The 19,294-nt window shown below is 37.8% G+C and overlaps 1 protein-coding gene and 2 long non-coding RNA genes across 3 annotated transcripts in view; 1 reads left to right on the top strand and 2 right to left on the bottom strand.

Annotated features, from left to right (window-relative positions):
* LOC310741248 overlaps positions 1–19,294 on the top strand; it is a 248,859-nt gene that overhangs the window by 118,491 nt on the left and 111,074 nt on the right. The gene's annotated exons all lie outside the window — the stretch shown is intronic.
* Positions 322–15,698, bottom strand: nt5c2l1 (5'-nucleotidase, cytosolic II, like 1). Its single transcript, XM_083568782.1, has 18 exons — positions 15,491–15,698; positions 12,870–12,943; positions 11,717–11,834; positions 10,382–10,477; positions 8,702–8,793; positions 7,219–7,276; positions 6,476–6,569; positions 5,312–5,365; positions 5,034–5,117; positions 4,835–4,876; positions 3,898–3,999; positions 3,690–3,756; positions 3,392–3,562; positions 2,978–3,029; positions 2,827–2,881; positions 2,565–2,741; positions 1,206–1,292; positions 322–1,029 (listed from the first exon to the last, which is right to left on the bottom strand). Exons 1-18 carry the CDS (start codon positions 15,568–15,570, stop codon positions 958–960), a joined length of 1,575 nt encoding a protein of 524 aa, XP_083424908.1. The 5' UTR covers positions 15,571–15,698; the 3' UTR covers positions 322–957.
* On the bottom strand, positions 17,328–19,249 carry LOC310741244. The gene is made up of 2 exons (XR_014537900.1): positions 18,540–19,249; positions 17,328–18,207 (listed from the first exon to the last, which is right to left on the bottom strand). It is a non-coding gene; the product is annotated as an uncharacterized lncRNA (long non-coding RNA).

Raw genomic sequence — 19,294 nt, 5'->3', positions numbered from 1 at the left:
GAACGCTTCTCAACAGCAGCACTTTATTCTCAATCCTTCTAATGCTCAGGAAATACATTCTCACAACCTTCTTCTTCCTGCTTTGTCGGAAATAAAAACCCCGCTGCATTTGGACATGCTATACGAGCGAAATGTTAACCTTTGCACTGATTTATAGTTAAACAGACAATTGAAATGCCACACCGTAAAAATAGCAAAAAGACACTTAAAAGTGATAATAGTTTCTATTGCAACACACACCACAAAACAATGGGCAAAGGGTTCATGCAAATGTATGAAGGTAGTAACTAATACTACAAATGAACTCTTTATAACACGATATTGTTTCACAGTAACTATAACGTTTAATGTAAAAGGAGGTTTGTTTAACATACATGCAAGAAGTCTCCAGTGTCAGTGGATTGTAACAGTCTGAGAGGTTACAGGATTCTCTCTGTAGCATCACAGCAACAATTCTTTTAGTTTTTCATGAATAAAGAAGATCCTGGTGAATAAACGATGTTTATGGAGGCTATAACAGGAACTAATTTGAATAACAGACGTTCCATTGCAGAAAAAAAGTCATTAATTCATTAATAAAACATCCTTAGCACTGCTAAATCAGTGTGGGTCGTGCGGTTATAGGAAAATAACCCGCCCCTGATGAAACATCAACCGTCCACCATGGGACATTTGAAATGCTTCAGGTTTAAATCTTCACATTCTGTCAGAGAAATAAATGTACAAAAATCACCTTAAGAGCACCACTGAATTCACAGCTCATCATCAATAATCTCCATCAGTGGCCAGTTCCTTCAAATAGGTTTAATTAGGAAAAAAATAGGGGTTTTCTGGGTCAAAGCAGGAGTGCAGTTTACTGCGTAGGTTCTCTGAGGTTAACAGTGAATTCTGAGCCAACTGGGACCTTCACTGTCCAGGCGTTGAAATGAAAACGCTCAGACGCTCACATCTCCATGGTTACGGCTGCGTTCTCCTGTTCTGTTCACAGTTCTCCAGCCCACAGTTCTCGCCATCGCACTGACACCGCCTCTGTTCAGACAGAAAAAAAGCACATTAATACAGAACTGGGACAATCTAATTAATCTATATCATTGAGCCCTGTTTTTACAAATGATTTGGTTGGATTTGGTTCATAGTAACTACAAGAATTTATTTTTTTGTTTAGTTTGTAGTTCTGTGAGGATTTGCAGTTCCTTGTATCTGACCTTGATGTTTGTGTTTCGGAGGATGGCTGAGAGATCCGGTGCAGACCGGTCTCTGACGTGCGGGTCAGCAGCCGACTCATGGGGCATCTGAAAGAGCAAATCAAACAAAATCGGACTGTGATATAAACGTTTTTATCATCACCATAAAAATATAAAATTCCGGTGACGTATTTTTAGGGTCGCTTCGAAATGTTTTTCGCTAAAATTACGATTTGAACAAGTGTAACTATATCATAGACTTCAAGAACCAATCACATCCAATATGCACATAAAGCATCAGTCTGCCAGAAAAGGAGACGACGTGTAGACCAAAAGACCTTCAAACAGGACGATGCCACAATTCAGTTTCTTTTCACTGGAACTAAGAGGAGCAAACCTGATCCATAATGCTGCTGTGCACAAAGTAAGCTTCAAGAAGACGTTTGTTGAAAGGCAGGTACTGATAAGGGTGATGTGAGAAGGCCTGAGGTGCAGTCAGCTTGAGATACTTCAACCCATGTGAAGCATATCTTCAGGGTTATTATCATGTTGGAACAGGTTTGGGTCTCCTAGTTCAAGTGAAAGGAACATTTTATGGCACTGCATCCAGGGACATCCTGCATACAATTGTGCATGGCTGCAGCTATCGATTATTTTAGTTATTTAGTATTCTACCGATTATTCCATTCGTTAATCGAATAATTGGATAAGAAGCACTTTTTCTTTACTAAACAGCAATACTAAATATACACAAGAAAACAAGGCGGGTCTCTTAAAATGAACAAGTGATTTGTATCCTTTTTAAGTAAAATCTTTATTGCTGAAATTGAAGGATATCTGTGAAAACTTAATCCATTTAGTGCAATTAATTGCCATATAACATTAAAATGCAAATACAAATGTATAAATAAAAAATCATAAATAAAACTATAAAAATCAATTTAAACGCACAAAATTATCTCAATCTTTGGCAACTTTGTCGAATCTTCTCCTCGCCCCTCGCTGTTTTCTCCCTGTTTCTCCTTCTTTTTTTCATTCTGCATCATATTCTGTGTTTACCTGGTTAGAGCATTTCAGAGTTTAGCGAGTGGTGCATCAGTTATAATGGTCCGTGGGGAAACACAATGCCCTGTGTGTAGTTAAATGAGCTAAACAAAGCATTGAGGCAAATATAATATAATTTAAATAATTTGCCTAAATTTTATTGTTTTTATTCAAATTACTCGAGTTACTCAAGGAATCATTTCAGCCCTACAATTGTGTGCTTTCAACTTTGTAGTAACAGTTTGGTGAAAGATAAAGTTGGAAAAGTCAAACGCTCCAATATTTTGTAACAGCAATTCGAATATTGTTGCTCTTCTAATTATTATTATTATTTACCAGGACGAAGGATGCTCTGAACAGGTAGCTGAGAGGGTAGTTCATCAGGTTGATGCAGGACGCAGAGTAAAGATCGGCGTATCGCAGCAGCTGGCTGGCAAACAGGGTTTTGGTGGAGCCATTGCGTAGCAGACTTCCCATCTTTCCATAGCACAGCTCCATCGCATATGTCACCATCTGTGAATTACACACACTGAAAATCTGAAACCATCTCCAATAAACTGATCACATGAGTCATCTATGTGCAGGGTACAGAACGCACCTTAATCTTGTTTTGGATAAAATTTACATCCGATCCATTTCCGAGGTCTGAATCCCTGGAATGACAGTAAGCATGGGATGAGTCTGTGTGCGTGTTAGACTTTTCTGCCATCTGCTGGCCGGTTCATGCTATTTGACACAGTGATACTCACTTGTGTAGCTCGGCAAGGTAAATGTCCAACTGCCTGAGCTCCTCAAACATTCCTGAAGAAAGCATACACAGCTCATTTATAACTCGGTACAACCAAGTTACTTCTGAGCAGTCAAACAGAAACTTCAATTGTTTTACATTTACAGAATTTGGCAGATGCCCTTATCTAGAGTGACTTACATTTATCTTAAACTAAACTCAAATAAACAGTTAAGGGTTAAGGGTCTTGCTCAAGGGCCAAGCTTAGTGGCAGTGGGATTTGAATTCACGACCTTCTAATCAGAAGTCCAACATCTTAAGCACTGAACTAGCTTTTTCGTGTAGCAGTATAACAACCATCACAACTAGCCAGCATAGCTACAGCTGTGCTATTTTCTGCAACTGGAATCTACAGACCGCGTGAAAGCTCGCTTACCATGTTTGTCCGTCCACACTTGGACCTCCTTGACCAGCTCGGGAACCACCAGGAAAGTTTTCCAACCCTGACGCTTCTTAGACTTCAGAATATCCCCGAATATGTGGTCTCCCACATAGAGAATATCTTTCCCTTTCACGTCCAGCAAGTCACAGACGATGTCTGAGGAGCCTGTCATCAATAACATCACCAGATCAAATGTAAAAATGGGAATATTTGTGAAGGGTAGAACAATTGTTTGTCATGCTGTTAACCTGAAGGACGTTAAATAAAACGTAATCATTAATTTATTTAGTACCTCCGGAGTAGACAGTGTCTTGCTGCAGTTCTCCTGTGTATGTCCCTATCTTTAGCTTCCCTGTGTTCTGATACACACATACACACATACACACACACACACACACACACACACACACACACACACACACACACACACGTTATCTCATGTTAAAGGTAAAAAAAATTTTCAACCAGCACACAAACAGGGTCTGGAAGAGTAGTCATACCGTGTCCACTTGTCTCAGCACCGTCCCCCCAGCAAAAAACAATGGCTTCCTTGTGTCCACCACCACCAGGTCAAAAAACGATCGCCAGCACTTTTTTGGGTGCTGAGAAAAATATATACAGCTTATATTATCTTAAACAAATGCAGGAAAACTTCTTTCATGTTTCTTTAAATTTTTTATATAATAAAAAGAAAAATCTGTTTAGTAAAATCTATATATTTAATTTTAATGTATTAGTGCTGATGTGGCGTTTTTCTGTTGTAAAACTTTTAAATTTCCTCCATATTTTACTCAACAAATATAAGGTATTGGGACACCTGTTTTCTGTTATGTGAGGTTCTTATGACTAAACTCTTAGGACTCTTAAGTTGGTATACTTGAGGTTGGAAGAGAATTGTATAGGACGCCTTTGACGTGACCCAAACCTGTTCCATAATGACAATACCATGTGCACAATGCCAGTTCCATGAAGACATGCTTTACATGGGTTGGAGTGTGAGATCTCCTGCTATAGAGCACTGAACCCTATTGAACACCTTTGGGATGAATATGAACACCTGTAACTGCACCCCAGGCCTCCTCACCTCACCAAATCAGCACCTGACTTTACTAACACCCTTGTGGCAAAATGAGCACAAATCTCCACTAAATGTAGTGAAACATAGTGGAGTGGAAGTTGTGGAAAGTGCTTGTAGTCAGGTGTCTACAAACGTTTGTCTATATAGTGTAGAATAGCTGAGCTGCATTATCCTTGGAAAGATTGCAAAGATGTTTTAGCAGATTTTAACTAACAATGGACTCATACTCATAAATGTTGGATTTTGGATTCTGCCAAATGAATGAACGTAAGCATGATGCGAATGTAATAAAATGTAAACAAAAATAAACATCAGATGCATTCAGATTGATTAACTTATTCAAGTAAAGGATTTCCTACCTTTGAACCAGGTGGATAATCCAACAAATACTTCATGATGGCCTGGTTTAAAAAAGAAAAAGGAAAAAAAACACCTTATTTAAAGGAAGGAACTCAAATGTCTGAGCGAGGGTGCTGAGTTAGAACAATAGAGAACAATAAGAAGCTGATTTCAGGTCAGGTTTACTTTTTTCTCGAATCCTAACCATAAGACACTTACCTCAGTGTAGTTGAAATCACTGTTGGTGGCCAGGAATACCTTTGCAACCTTCTTTATGTGGGTCAGCATTATGGGGATACAGGGCTGAGAGAGAGAGAGAGAGAGAGAGAGAGAGAGAGAGAGAGACTTCCTTAGAAACTGGCTTTAATTAAATACAATATTTAAAACTAATCAGGAGCAGTAATTACACTACAGTTAATGGCCCATGATTCAGTGTGTCACCTACGGCAGCACCAAGACCTTGAAAGCACAAACACACTTGAAAGATCATCACTTACATCCCTGATCACATATTTCTCCAGATTCTGCAGTGTTCTCTCCTTCAGGGAGCCCTGTAGTTCAGAAAAGAAAACCGCACCAGTCTGTTAGCAATTTATACATGCTGGTACATACTGTACTGTACTGTTTAATGCAGAAATGCACCCGAATATTATATTTCGTCATTGCCCTGCTTCTAAAATCTAATTTCCAATTGAATTACAGGCAGTGGTGGACAGTAACAAAGTAAATGTTTTATATGCTTCTCACGTATCTGTACTTTACTGAGGTATTTGTATTTAGGGAGACTTTTACTTTAACTTCACTACATTTCAAAGTCAAATATCTCTTTTAACTCAAATACATTTTGTAAAATCGGTCGTTTCTTTTTTTATTTATGAGGATAAAATAACTGGTCGAGACACTAATCAGTGTCGAGTACGCGCTCTGTTTTAAACCGGTTTTGATTGGCGCTTGGTGTATCTACTCATCAACAACATACAGTTCAGCATCAGTTCAACAGCAACCAGAATGTTTTGGGAGGAATAAATGATGAAGAAACTCCTGACTCGAACTCAAAACAACACACGTGGGCTTCTTTTTAAGTAGTTGAAAAGAAGGTTTCGGGCTCGTGATTATTGTAATTGATATCAATCAGTGTTTAACTTAATATCATTCTATTAATAGATCAGTGTCCTGAGAGTCACAGAGTCATTCATTAATCCTTTCATTCATTTTCTCCCGCTTATCCGTAATTCGGGTCGCGGGGGCAGCAGTCTAAGCAGGCCCCCGCCTTCGACTGCTGCCCAATCCTCACAGCACCGTCCCTTACGGTCCCTCCTGCAGGTGGTGAGACCAAAGCACATGATAGCTAGTACTTGTTGAATTTAATTTCAAGTTTTTCCACACTTTCATTCAGGCTTTTGGTTTAATTCCTCTCTTATGAATAAGATGCAGCATTAAAATTGGAAGTGTGAAATCGAGAATGGTCATTTTTCGAGGTTCAGCTCCATGCATGCATCAGAACAGGGTTCGTTTTGTTATCAAATCAACTACATTTAGGGTAAAGGGACTTTACCCTAAATAATCTTCTTGACCAGATTATTGTTGTAATGGACCTTGCCTGTATTTGTCATTAATCAGGGTGTGTGTGTGTGTGCATGATTGAGAGAACTTAATCTCACCGTGTCATGTATGAAATTCATTGCCTCTCGTACATCCTGGAACATACTTTTAAACGACATGAAAAGGTCGCCGTGCCTAAATCCCTGCTTGCAGCTAGACAGAGAACGGAGAAAAGATAGACGTTTGTTCAAAATGTCAAATTAAAATGCAAATGTCATTGAATATATAGATTATATTAATGAATATATAGATTATAATAATAAATATATAAATTATAATAATAAATATATAGATTATAATAATAAATATATAGATTATAATAATGCAGTAGCATTCAAATGTTCCCTTCATTTGACCTCAGAGACCCAAACCTGTTCCAGCAGGACAATGCCCCTGTGCACATAGCCAGCTCCATGGAAATATACTATCCATAGGTTGGAGTGGAAGATCACCCGCTATAGAGCTCTGAACCTCAAACCTATTGAACACCTTTTGCGATGAACGTGAACTCTGACTGCACCCCAGGTCTCCTCACCTTCACCTCCATCCGTACCTGACTTCACAATCACCCTTGTAGCTGAATGAACACAAATCTCCACAAGAACACTCCATAATCTAGTGTAGCATCTTCCCAGAAGAGAACAGCAAAACTAAATGTGAAATGGGAAGTGCAAAAAAAAAAATATTTCCAATCTGATGCTCGAGTGTCCTCAAACTTTGCTCCATATAGTGTAATTCTTTAAATAACTGAAGTATCAAATTATCACTGAAATGCAGGATTTGATCATATCCAGTTTCTCACTTCTGGTATCTGGTGGTGTTGGTAAAGAAGTCCACAAGGCATGCGTACAGGTACGTCTCTGTTCAGAAAAAGCATTGATACAGTAAGAAGACAACAATAACAAAACAACAACTGAAAATTCCTAAAATGAAAAGCCAATTTGATCCGAACAATGGGACTCACTAGACCCTCAAATGAGTTTTGGTGGTACATAATTACACACTACTATTCAATTCAATTCAATTCAATTTTATTTGTACTGCACCAACAGTTTCACAGAAATAAATAAATTTCGAATATACATTATAGTGACATAACTCAGTCCCTGTAATTGTATACATAATGATTCAATTCATTTCATTGTTATTTGTGAAGTGCTTTTAACAATGGACATTGTTTTAAAACAGCTTTTCAGAGATAAACCATTTATAAAGTTGTATACACCGATCAGGCATAACGTTACGACCACCTGCCTAATATTGTGTTCTGCAAAACAGTCCTGATCTGTCGAGCAGTAACAGCATTAACATCTTCAGCAGTTTGAGCTACAGGAGCTCGTCTGTTTGATCGGACCACACGAACCAGCCTTCGCTCCCCACGTGCATTATTGAGTTTCTGCACACCATGACTAGATAGATACTGACCACTGCAGACCAGGAACAGCCCACCAAAGCTACAGTTTTGGAGATGCTCTGACCCAGTCGTCTAGACGTGTTCTAACACATCAACTTTGAGGACAAAATGTTCACTTGCTGCCTAATAAATCTGACCCACTAACAGGTGCTATGATGAAAAGATAATCAGTGTTTTTTCACTTCACTTGTCATAATGGTATAATGTCATAATGTTGTGACTGGTTGGTGTATAATAATGTATAATTTCAGTGCCTATAAGTTTGTTTCTTGATAAAAAATCTTAATGAGCGAGCCAGTGAAGACTGTGGCAAGGAAAAACTCCCTGAGATGTCAAAAGTCAGAAACCTTGAAAGAAACCTGACTCTAAAGGGAAACCATCCTCATCTGGGCACCGAATATCCATTCATTACAGTTTTGTCATTGATGAAGAGTGCAGTTACAATCCAAATCCATTTTTCATACTACATTGTTCTGTAGGTGTACAGTAAGTAAATAAAAGTTTACACTTTTTCCCTAAACATTGTTTGTCTGTTAATTGCCTATTTGCAAGGTACATATAAATCAGTTTTTTTTGCAGATTAACAATATAAGGTGTGTAGAAATGTCCATTCTGCTCCAGATAACTGACTCAATGTCCATTGTGAAAAGTGCTATAGAAATAAACTTGGACTTGAAAACTAACTCATACCAGCACCACACTCTGCTATTTCTGCTATCTCTGCTATTTCTGCTGTGCTGAGATCTAATGAGAATAATATTTATCTGTGGTTCTATTGTGCCCAATCCATCCAATATCCTGAGCATTATGTGTATATTATGCTCATTTTACTACATGATTGAGTGTTTTGTGAGCAAATGAAAAAGATTACCTGAGAGGTTAAAGAGAGTATTGAGGATGTATAATCGCTCTGTGTCGTCTCTCTGGATAAATCCGTTGGGGTAGTACTCCTGAATCTCCGTTCTGCATTTTAGAAATAAAACAATCATCAAGCCCATTATGTACATCTTATGGATCAATATTGGTTCACCAGCAGTATGTGGTTCAGCCCCAAAATGTTATCACAATCTTGGAGGCATACAATTAATATGGAATAGGAATTCTTTGGACTTTACAGTAGCATGAAATTCTCTCTACACTTGAATTAGGAGACCCAAATCTGTTCCAGCATGACAATGCCTCTGAGCAGCCAGCTCCATGAACATATGCTTTACATGGGTTGGAGTGGAAGATCTTGAATGGCCTGCTGTAGATCTCTAATCTCAAACTTTGGGATGAATTGGAACATTCTGAAGATTGAAATATCTAGTGTAAGTTTTTTTTTTACTGACATCAGTAAAAATTATACAGTGAAGCTAAAATGCATTAAGGAGTTTGTTCACAGTGACAGTGTGGGTAGCTAGGCAACAAATTTGTTGTTACTACGTGCCCATACTCTCATACTCTTTTGTTTCACACTCAATACTCAAAAGAGTGCATACTTTGAGATTAAAATGTAAGTAGGCAAAATTCAAGGTTCAAACCAACAGTCTTTAGATTTGGACATGGAAAACAATTAGTGTCAATTATTTTTAAATCTGGGACAAAAAACCCAGCAATCTAGAATCACATTTAATTATTTGTCACTTGAGGCTGGAACTTTTACATTAGGACTGGAAGTTTGTGAGGTACATTCAGTTTTGCAAGGCTTGAACTAAAACCCTTCCAGCTGTATATGTAATAACAGCTGTTATAATTGAAAAAAAACAACCCATGCAATTACAGTCAATTTTTTAAATTAGAATTAAAATGAATTTAGAAATGAAATCAGTTATACACCATTGCTTTCAAACTGAATTGGAAATTTAGACCAAAATAAAACATTTAAATTAGAATTAGAATTGACTGTTTTCTCATTAAAACCATTACCAAATCCAACTTTAAATTCTGAAATAAAACTCTGTCCCCTGAACTTTCAAATTGAAATGAGAAAATTCCTTTCATCACTTTTTCTTTGCCTCAAACAAACTACACCCCCTACAACTTTAACAAAACACACACACAACACACTCTGCTTATCAGCTTCCGCGCAGAGACCCGTCTACAACTACTTAACGCTCGGTCGCATCTGATCCGACCCTGAGAGGATTATAAGATGTGGAACTGGATGACTTTAAACATTTAATGTTCAAAAACCATTTTGGGAATCCAGTGTTCATGCAGATAATAAACCAGCTTGAGACTTGACAACAGCTTATAGCACTTTGTTCCATACAAGGAGATCTGTTCCACATGCTAGTATGTGCTTTCATATGGCAGTACGGAACATTTCTGGAAAATATAGCACAAACAACCACCTACACACACATGGAAAAGAAATTCACAATAAAAATAAACTGTATGGTGCTTCTCTATTACATCCCGAAATTATTTGATCTTACTAACGTATGTCCTCTCTTACACTACGCCATACATCACTGAAGGACCAGGTGAACTCTGAGCGAATGTATTAAAGGTATAGGAGTTGTTATTCACACCACGTTCACTCAGCACACACTCGGATCTCACTCACCCTTTCATGTAAACAAAACCGTGTGTGCACACTAGGATGTTTCCATGCGCGTCCACCTTTAGAAGATTCCCGTAGGTCGTGTCATACACCAAACCTCTAGTAGAACAACAGGTAACACAAAGAACATAAAGGAAATTACAAAAAAAGAGAGACAGACAACAAACTAAATGAATAAAATACCATGGTATCTACTAGCACAGCTAGATCCACTCCAGTTGGAGTACAACACCTAAAAGATGTGACAAAAAAATTCATTTATGCTAGGATGTCTAGAATTTGCCTGAATAAAGATTTTATATACAGTATATCAGCAAAAGTATTGGAACACCCTAACCACAGTTATATTTTGGAAGCAAACAATTGTGAAGGAGGTTTTTGGGATGGTAGCATGAAATTTTTTTCTTGCACTTGAACTAGGAGACTCAAACCTGTTCCAGCATGACAATGCCCCAATGCACAAAGTCAGCTTCATGAAGATACGCTTTACATGGGTTTTAGTGGAAGATCTTGATTGGCCTGTTTTAGAGTTCAGACCTCAACCGCCACTGAGAACCTTTCGGGTGAATTGGAACACTGACTGCACCTTAGGCTTCCACATCCCATATCAGTTCCTGACTTTGTGTCTGAGCAAGCACAAATCTCCAGAAGAACACACTTAGAATGTGTCTGTGTAGGTTTGTTCCCATTCAGCCACAAGGGTGTTGGTTGGCACCTTCCCTAAAGAGTGGGTGGGTGGTGGAGGTGGTAGCTTAGTGGTTTAGGCATTGGGCTCTGGATTGGAAGGTCACAAGTTCAACACCCAGCACCACTGGGCCCCTGAGCAAGCTCCTTAACCCTTAACTACTCATTTGTAAGTCACTCAGGAGTAGGGCATCTGCTTAATGGCACAAATGTAAATGACAATGATTGGAGGTTACTATAACAAAGACTAACAAAGACTAAATGTGGAATAAGTTAAAAAAAGGACACACAAATCTCATCAAATCGCATTAGTATCTGACTAATCATTACCCTGTTAGTGTGACAATATTAAAGTCTGAATTTCTCTAAAAACTCACTCTCCATGACTCTACTTTGTGGTAACTGAATACACATCTTATTTACACAGGTATCTACACATGTTTACAAAACAGATAAAAGCAAAAGAAGAAACCTAGTTAAATCCATAAATCCAACACACTACCCCCAAACCTGCCCCAGCCCCCGTCTCAGCATTTTCACTCATTTCCTTACTGTTTTTTCCCCCCATCAAACAGTAGCTTTCAGTAGCCATGACAATGTTTGCTAGTGTGCAAAGAGTCAAACCTAACCAAACAAACATCACTAAGTACTCACCGTGTGGGGAACGTGGGGTCGTATGTGTATCGCAGCAGCTCATGTGGATAGCCAATGGATACCAGTCTGTCTCTCAGCATCTCAAAACCCAGTCCTTCATATTCGGGAGATTTGTATACTGCATGGGAAAAGAGTGAAGTCATATATGAAGACATATATATTCGGCACAAATTCATTATTAATTCCTTATAGCTTTAGGCACATTCTGTCACATTTTTGTCACAAGCCAATTCTCGCTACAAGACAACAGCTAGCGATCAGGGTGGCTAAAGAATTTTGAAATTGTACATTCGTTACTGTACTCAAGTTGCTTTTTCGCATGTCTGGACTTTACTAAAATTTAACTTTTTACTCAACTACATTTTGCGAAATTAGTCGTTCCTTTATATTTATGAGTGGATAAAAACATAGCTGGTCAAGCATGCAGCAAGAACCAATTAGGGTAGAGTTTTGAACTTGTTTTGATTGGCGCTCGGTGGTATTTATTTAGCATGAACATACAGTTCAGCATCAGTCCAACAGCAAGCAGAACATTTTGAGAGGAATACATGATAAAGAAAATCCTGACTTGAACTTACCAAAACACCCGTGCCCTTATTTGCAAGATTTCTTTTAAGTAGTTGAAAAGAAGGTTTTGGGTTCATGATCATTGTAATAGAAATCAATCTGTGTTAATAGACTGTTGTGCTTAAAGTCTTATAACATTCGAGTCTTTTCACCTAAACTGAGTTGATTAAGTAAAGACAAAAATGATAATAGGAACATTATAGCTATAATAAATCATAAACCTTTGGTTACTTAAGTACATTTGAAGGCAAATACTTCTACGCAAGTAAAAGTTTAAAGGAAGCACTCGTACAGACTTTTACTAGAGCAATATTTTATCGAGTGTATCTCTACTTTAACTCCAGTAAATGGTTTGTGTACCTCGTCCACCACTGCTGCTGTTCATGTTGGGAAAAAACACTGTTTTGCCCTTTACTGCACATCAAAGTGGTACAAGATATGACCAGTGTTGCTGTGAGAGAGTAAACCTTCTTTCCTATCCAGAGATCACTGCCAACCCATGCTCATAGCTTCCAGCTATGTAAATCATGTTTGTGTTTGGACCCTACTTGTAGTCTACCAGAATCCAATGAGAAACCATACTCACCAGCAAGAGTATAGTCCATGTCGAAGCCAAAGCACTTTATTTTCTCCAGAGTCACACTCTTGTTAACGAACACCCTACAGTTCAAAGACAAACAAAAAAACTGCTTACTGAGAAAGAATGGGCCATTTGGCGTAAGTAAACTCAGAGCTTGTTGCAGTTTTATGACTGGTTTGTGCAACAACAAAAAAACACACATAAATGATAGAAAGTTGTTTTTTTTGTGCAAAACTACACATTTTTATTCTTTAGATACAACAAATAGTGGATGGGATGCCTATGTGACAATTTATGTCTCAATAGCAGGAAATGAAGTCTTACTTCTCATAGATCCACTATATGAGCGAAGGTTTGTGGCCAACTAAAAAATAAGATTGGTATGTGCTTTTTACACATTTAATCACATTTTGCCCTATAATAACCTTTGCTAAAGACAACCTGTACAAGAGCATGAATTACTGGAAACATGTCTTGTGGTTTGATGAGACTAAGATCAGAGACTAGGCTCAGATGGTGTCCAGCATGTGTGGTGACACCCTGGTAAGGAGAACCAAGAAAATTGTCTTGCCTTCAGTGGTGGTAGCATCATGGTCTGGGGATGCATGAGTGCTGCTGGTGCTAGCATTAAACTGGCTACATTAAAAGGTCACCAGTCAGTTAATAGCATCTTGTTCTATAATATTTTTGTGTACACCAAAATATCTACTTTTATTTTCTGACATTTCAAAAGGAGCATAAAGAAATAACACTGAGATTATTTGGCACATGTCATTTTCCTTAGTTATCAGCCTTAATATTTAATGAAAACGATTCCATATGTTCACATTGATTCGGCGAACGCTTTTACTTCAGCCTTGTTCTACTCTCGTTGATGTGCCTCATATCAGGACATTGCAGTCATGTGGTTCTGCTTATCAGCAACCTTACACACTGTGACGTCATCACAGTTCGCGTGAGATGAGCATTTAAGGAATTGCGTCATCTATGGAGGAGCACGTCGCATGGGGGTCTCACACACACACACACACACACACACACACACACACACACACACACAAACAACAGCATTACTACACCCACAGTGTACTTAGTTTGCCAAAAGCATGACTGAAAATCAGAAGGTGAACTACTTGGAATCCCGTACAGCTCTGTGGGTGTTTCTGCAGATAAAGTGTGTGAATGTTATGATATTAGAAATGACGACATCTTTGTTAAACCGGAGTTATAGGTGGCACACTCACAGCTGTGGAGCAGCTCAACGCATATAGAGTTACAGTTAATATTTTACCATGCAGCTCCAGTGTCTTCAACTGGGCAAACTCAGTCGAGCTGCAGGCCTTCGCTTGGACGTTTGGCGAAAAACAAAAAGATCTATTTCCACTGCTCACGTTCAGATCCCATATTACAACAGAGGCAGAATCCAAGCCAAGCATTAATGACCCAACTGCTGCTCTCTGCACTCCTAGGATTCAACCTTACAACCTTCTGAAGGTTCGGTGACACCAGGAAAACTGTGCCAACTACCATTCGTGCCAGTGTAATGAAGATGAATCGCATTCCTACTGCCATAAATGCCGTTATCTATTATTCACAATTTCACAAACTATTTAGAATCGTTACAAGAACCACTGAGGCAGGACGAAAAACGAAACAGAAAATGTAGTGTAAATCACACTAAAATGCCTCAACATTGATTTTGTCAAAAAAAATAAAAAATCAATCGTCAGGTTGAAAGGTTTCTTTCCTACATTCTGAGCAAAATCAATATCCCTGACTGTGTAACTGTGGTCAAATGGGCGTTAAACAAACATGTTCATCATGCACAGAGTCAGAATTACATTATTAGTAATTATACATCCAATACATCCATCATTCAGTAATTATACATCCAATCTTTTTTTTTTTTTAAGTTTTTTGAAAGCGCACAAAACAATATGGACAAAATAATCCAATATTTTATTCGATCTGGCCATTATAGTTATATATATATATATATATATATATATATATATATATATATATATATATATATATATATATATATATATATATATAAACTATATGTTTATAGTCCATTTTATTTATTTAGAATGTGGCGGACAGACAGACAGACAGACAGACAGACAGACAGACAGACAGACAGACAGACAGACAGACAGACAGACAGACAGACAGACAGACAGATAGATAGATAGATAGATAGATAGATAGATAGATAGATAGATCACTGATGGATGTGCTTGGAGAACCTTTAAGGGTTCCTGAACACTGAGAACATCAGTGGCTTAATTTAAGATGATTGAGATATTGTTTTGCAAATAATCTGCATAAATTCTACTTTGGGTAGTCATGGCATTATTATTATTATTATTATTATTATTATTATTATTATTATTATTATTATTATTATTGTTATTATAATTATATTATTATTATTATTATCAAACGATTATTATTATTTAATCTTTAGTATTGAATTCTAACTATAATGATGAGTGATGTAGTCAGAGCAGATAGACATATTGCTCCCCTGTCATTTCTCCTGTAAACTCACACTATGATGTGTGCACAGACAGACAGACAGACAGACAAGCAGACAGACAGGTGTCTTGTCTCTTCCTCACCTGTTCTGAAGGTCTCCTTTCCCCGCGTGAACGTCCAGGTGCGCGTCCATGTTCATGCGCTCGCCCCCGTATTCATCCATGCTGCTGTGTCTTCGATGTGTCCCTCTGTGTGTCTCTTTTCTGTCTTGTCCCCTCCAACCAGCAACTCCACTATTTAAACTCAACCATCACGCCTGCCTGGACGCTCACAGCGCGCACGAGCGGACAAGCTCGGACCACGCCCACCGGCCACGGACCACGCCCACCGGCCAGGCGTCACGCAGGTATCAGCTGAACACACACACACACACACACACACATTAGGAATGTGTGCAAGTGTGCATCAGTTAGAAGTTGACATTTGAATCACGATGCATAGTTTTTAACATATTTAAATCGGTAAAAACCGAATTATTTATATATAATTATTAGTAGATGTGCATTACTTTACATTATTATTTAGAAAGTGACCAATCATTTGTGACCAATATTTTCTTTTTCTCAACAGGCCGAGGCGTGTCCTGGGATTCACATACAATACAGATTAACATGGCAGAGGTAGAGCTGTAACTTCCTGCACACACAACAGAAAAGGAACGCCTGGTTTTCTTTCTTTTCTTTTTTTCTGATTGTTTGTGAAAGGACCACGCATTAGAAGTCAGAAGACGCTTAAGTTTATGTACGATTTGCTGTCTGTCTAAACAAAAGAAATACAAATAAACTTTCCATTGCATCATATTGCATTAAATCGCATTGTGTTAAATCAATCAAATCGAAATCGCATCGCATCGAGACTGTGGAGTTGCACATTACTAATAATTATAACAGTTTTATTTTATGAAAATATCAGCACTTTCATATAAAAAATACTGGTTTAAATTACAGCTGGAAACAAATCAAATCAAATCCAATCAAATTTTATTTATCACATACACATACATACAGGGTACGACATGCAGTAAAATGCTTTTAAAATCACTGTCAGAGCCTTATTAAAGAAACATTAAAACATTATTGCTGTATAGATATTGCTATATATATTGATATAAGCACAATGAATCATCAGAACTGCACAATATATTATTGTCAAGCTGTCTGACAAGAGCAATCAGAATTATAAAGTTCTTTAGTCCTTGTGTTGATAATACATTTTGTTTACTCATAGTTGTATGTGACAGACAGACAGACAGACAGACAGACAGACAGACAGACAGACAGACAGACAGACAGAGAGAGAGATAGGTGATCGATCCCTTTATTCACAACAGAGGTACATTTTTTGAAGTGATATGCAAATTCTTTAATTCAAACCGATTTAGAGTTCAAATAAATAATAAAAATAATTACTGTACAAAAGTAAAAAAGTGAATGAATAAATAAACAAATATGTATTTATACATTGCTTGCACATGTTGTGATCTTTATGTAGACCTGTGGAAAGGTCTGTCTGCTCTAGAGAGTTTTGTGTTTACATTTATGGCATATGCCCTTATCTAGAGCAACTAATCTCAATTTTATACTGTGCAGTTTGTTGGTGCTGGGATTTGAATACACAACCTTCTGATATTCTTATCCAGAGTGGAACAAAGCAACCAATGGACAGCCACTTTCCACATTTAGTTTGGATCTAGTGTTAATTTATGTCGGTTTTAAGCAGCACCTTGGACCTGGATGAATGCTGTTTCATTTCATTGTGTACTCTCCCTCCTGAGGTAAGTGATCCTGTCTCTTTCTCCTTCCCCGGATCTGCCTGATCCATCCCAATGCCCTACCTCTGAATAGAGTTCAGTTGAGGTTGAGGATGGTTACACTAAAACAGCCTAAAAATCTGCATGAAGAGCAATTCAAGAACTACAAGTATGGATCGGAACTGTAATTAATATGAACACAAATTTGATACTACAATGGTTCATGTAACATTCTGCTACAATGGCTTAGGACTACAATTGTGCTAATCACTGAACAGCATCTAGCAGTGAAAAAACTATAATGAATGGGTATTCGGTGCCATCCAGATGACAATGGGTTCCTTTTGGAGTCTGGTTCCTTTCAAGGTTTCTTCCTCGTACTATCTCAGGGATTTCTCGTTTGCCACAGTCGCCACTGGTCCGCTCATTCGGGATAAACTAATAGGCACTGAAGATATAAATGTATATACAGTACATATACATTTTTGTAAACATATATACATTTTTATGAACTATGTATCCCTGTAAAGCTGCTTTGGGACAATTTCCATTGGTAAAAGTGCTATACAAATAAGCTGAATGCAGTTTATAATTTAAATGACAATAGATTTGTGTATGACTTGACTTGAAGTACGGGTTAGGAATAAGAATTTGTGCAACAGCTACTATATGTGCAAATATGAGGAGTAAATGGGGAGAGTAGGATGTGAGCCCTGGTCTTGAGAAGCGTGTGTACAAAATATTAAAGTATTATTTTGGCACAAATATTATTTTAAAATGAAAAAAATTCAATATTTGTGCTTCATTACATTTTCAATGGGGAAAATGTTACTTCTTACATTTTTGAATAGACCTATTATTTACTTTTTTAGACAATAGTAAGGTGAGAAGACCTGGGGTGCAGTCAGCGTTCATATTCATCTCAAAGGTGTTCAGTAGGGTTGAAGATCTATAGCAGGAGATCTTTCAGTCCAACCCATGCAAAGGATGTCACCATGGAGCTGGATTTGTGCACAGGGGCATTGTCATGCTGGAACAGGTTTGGGTCTCCTAGTTCAAGTGAAGGAAAAATCACATGCCAATTATCTAGCCAACTTTGTGCTAACAGTTTGGAAAATAACCACATATTGCTTGGAAAAGCAAGTCCCAATAATTCTATCCATATTGTGTATCTCCTGGTAGAAATCCACGCATCAGTATTTATTTTTGATCTATTCTATTTTTTATTAAACCTTAAATTAAAGAAAATTTTGGCTAACAATACTGCCAGTGCTGCAGCTAATGACAATGAATCAATACCAAAACCAAAACCTTCTGACCAATCAGATTCAAGATATTTTTGTGTATATAATAATAAACTAGACGTTCAGTAGTCTTCTTACCTGTTCATAATCTAACCATTCCCATCATAGCCAATGTTATTTGTTGTAGAGGAAGCGTGTGTGCTATCGAGTAAAGTAATGACGTTGACAGTGCGTGAGATGGGCGTGGGTGCGTGAGGGTAATTTGGGCAGAGCACACGTTTTGCACATGGAGATTGCGTTATCTTAAAAGCGCAGCAAGAACACACTATTCTCAACCCAGTAGTGACACTTGCACAAACATTATGTACATTAAGCCATGATTGCTGTGTTGAGTAATGCACCTAGGTACAAATTCTGAATACAGGAGACTAGTTTGAGTGTTTGAGTACGTTTATGCTGTCCAGAGTTTGACCTGTTCTTCCCGTGTTAGTGTAGGTTTCCTCCTGGTGTTCCTGCATCATTTAACCTAACCAGAAAACACCAATAACACTAAATTGCCCCTCAGTGTAAATGAGTGTGTGAAAGTGTGGATGGTGCCCTACAATAAACTATCTTTCAATTCAGTGTTTTCTGACTTACTGAAGAAAAATGGCGGTAATGAAATTGATCAAGTTAAAAATTTTCCATGTAGAGTAAACTATAACTGTATGGACAAGATTTTGTGGACACCTGAGCATAAGATTCGGTGTGCTTTTTAAACATCCTATTCCATATTTAGTCCCCATTTGCTGTTATAATAACTTCCACTTTTCTGGGAAGATGTTCCAATAGATTTTGTGGAGATTCATTCAGTCAAAAGGGTGTTAGTAAATGATATACCATGTAACTGATAC

The sequence above is a fragment of the Silurus aristotelis genome (genome assembly GCF_946808225.1).
Source record: "Silurus aristotelis genome assembly, chromosome: 18".
In the NCBI taxonomy this organism is placed as follows: Eukaryota; Metazoa; Chordata; class Actinopteri; order Siluriformes; family Siluridae; genus Silurus; species Silurus aristotelis.
This window is presented reverse-complemented; position numbering and strand designations above follow the sequence as displayed.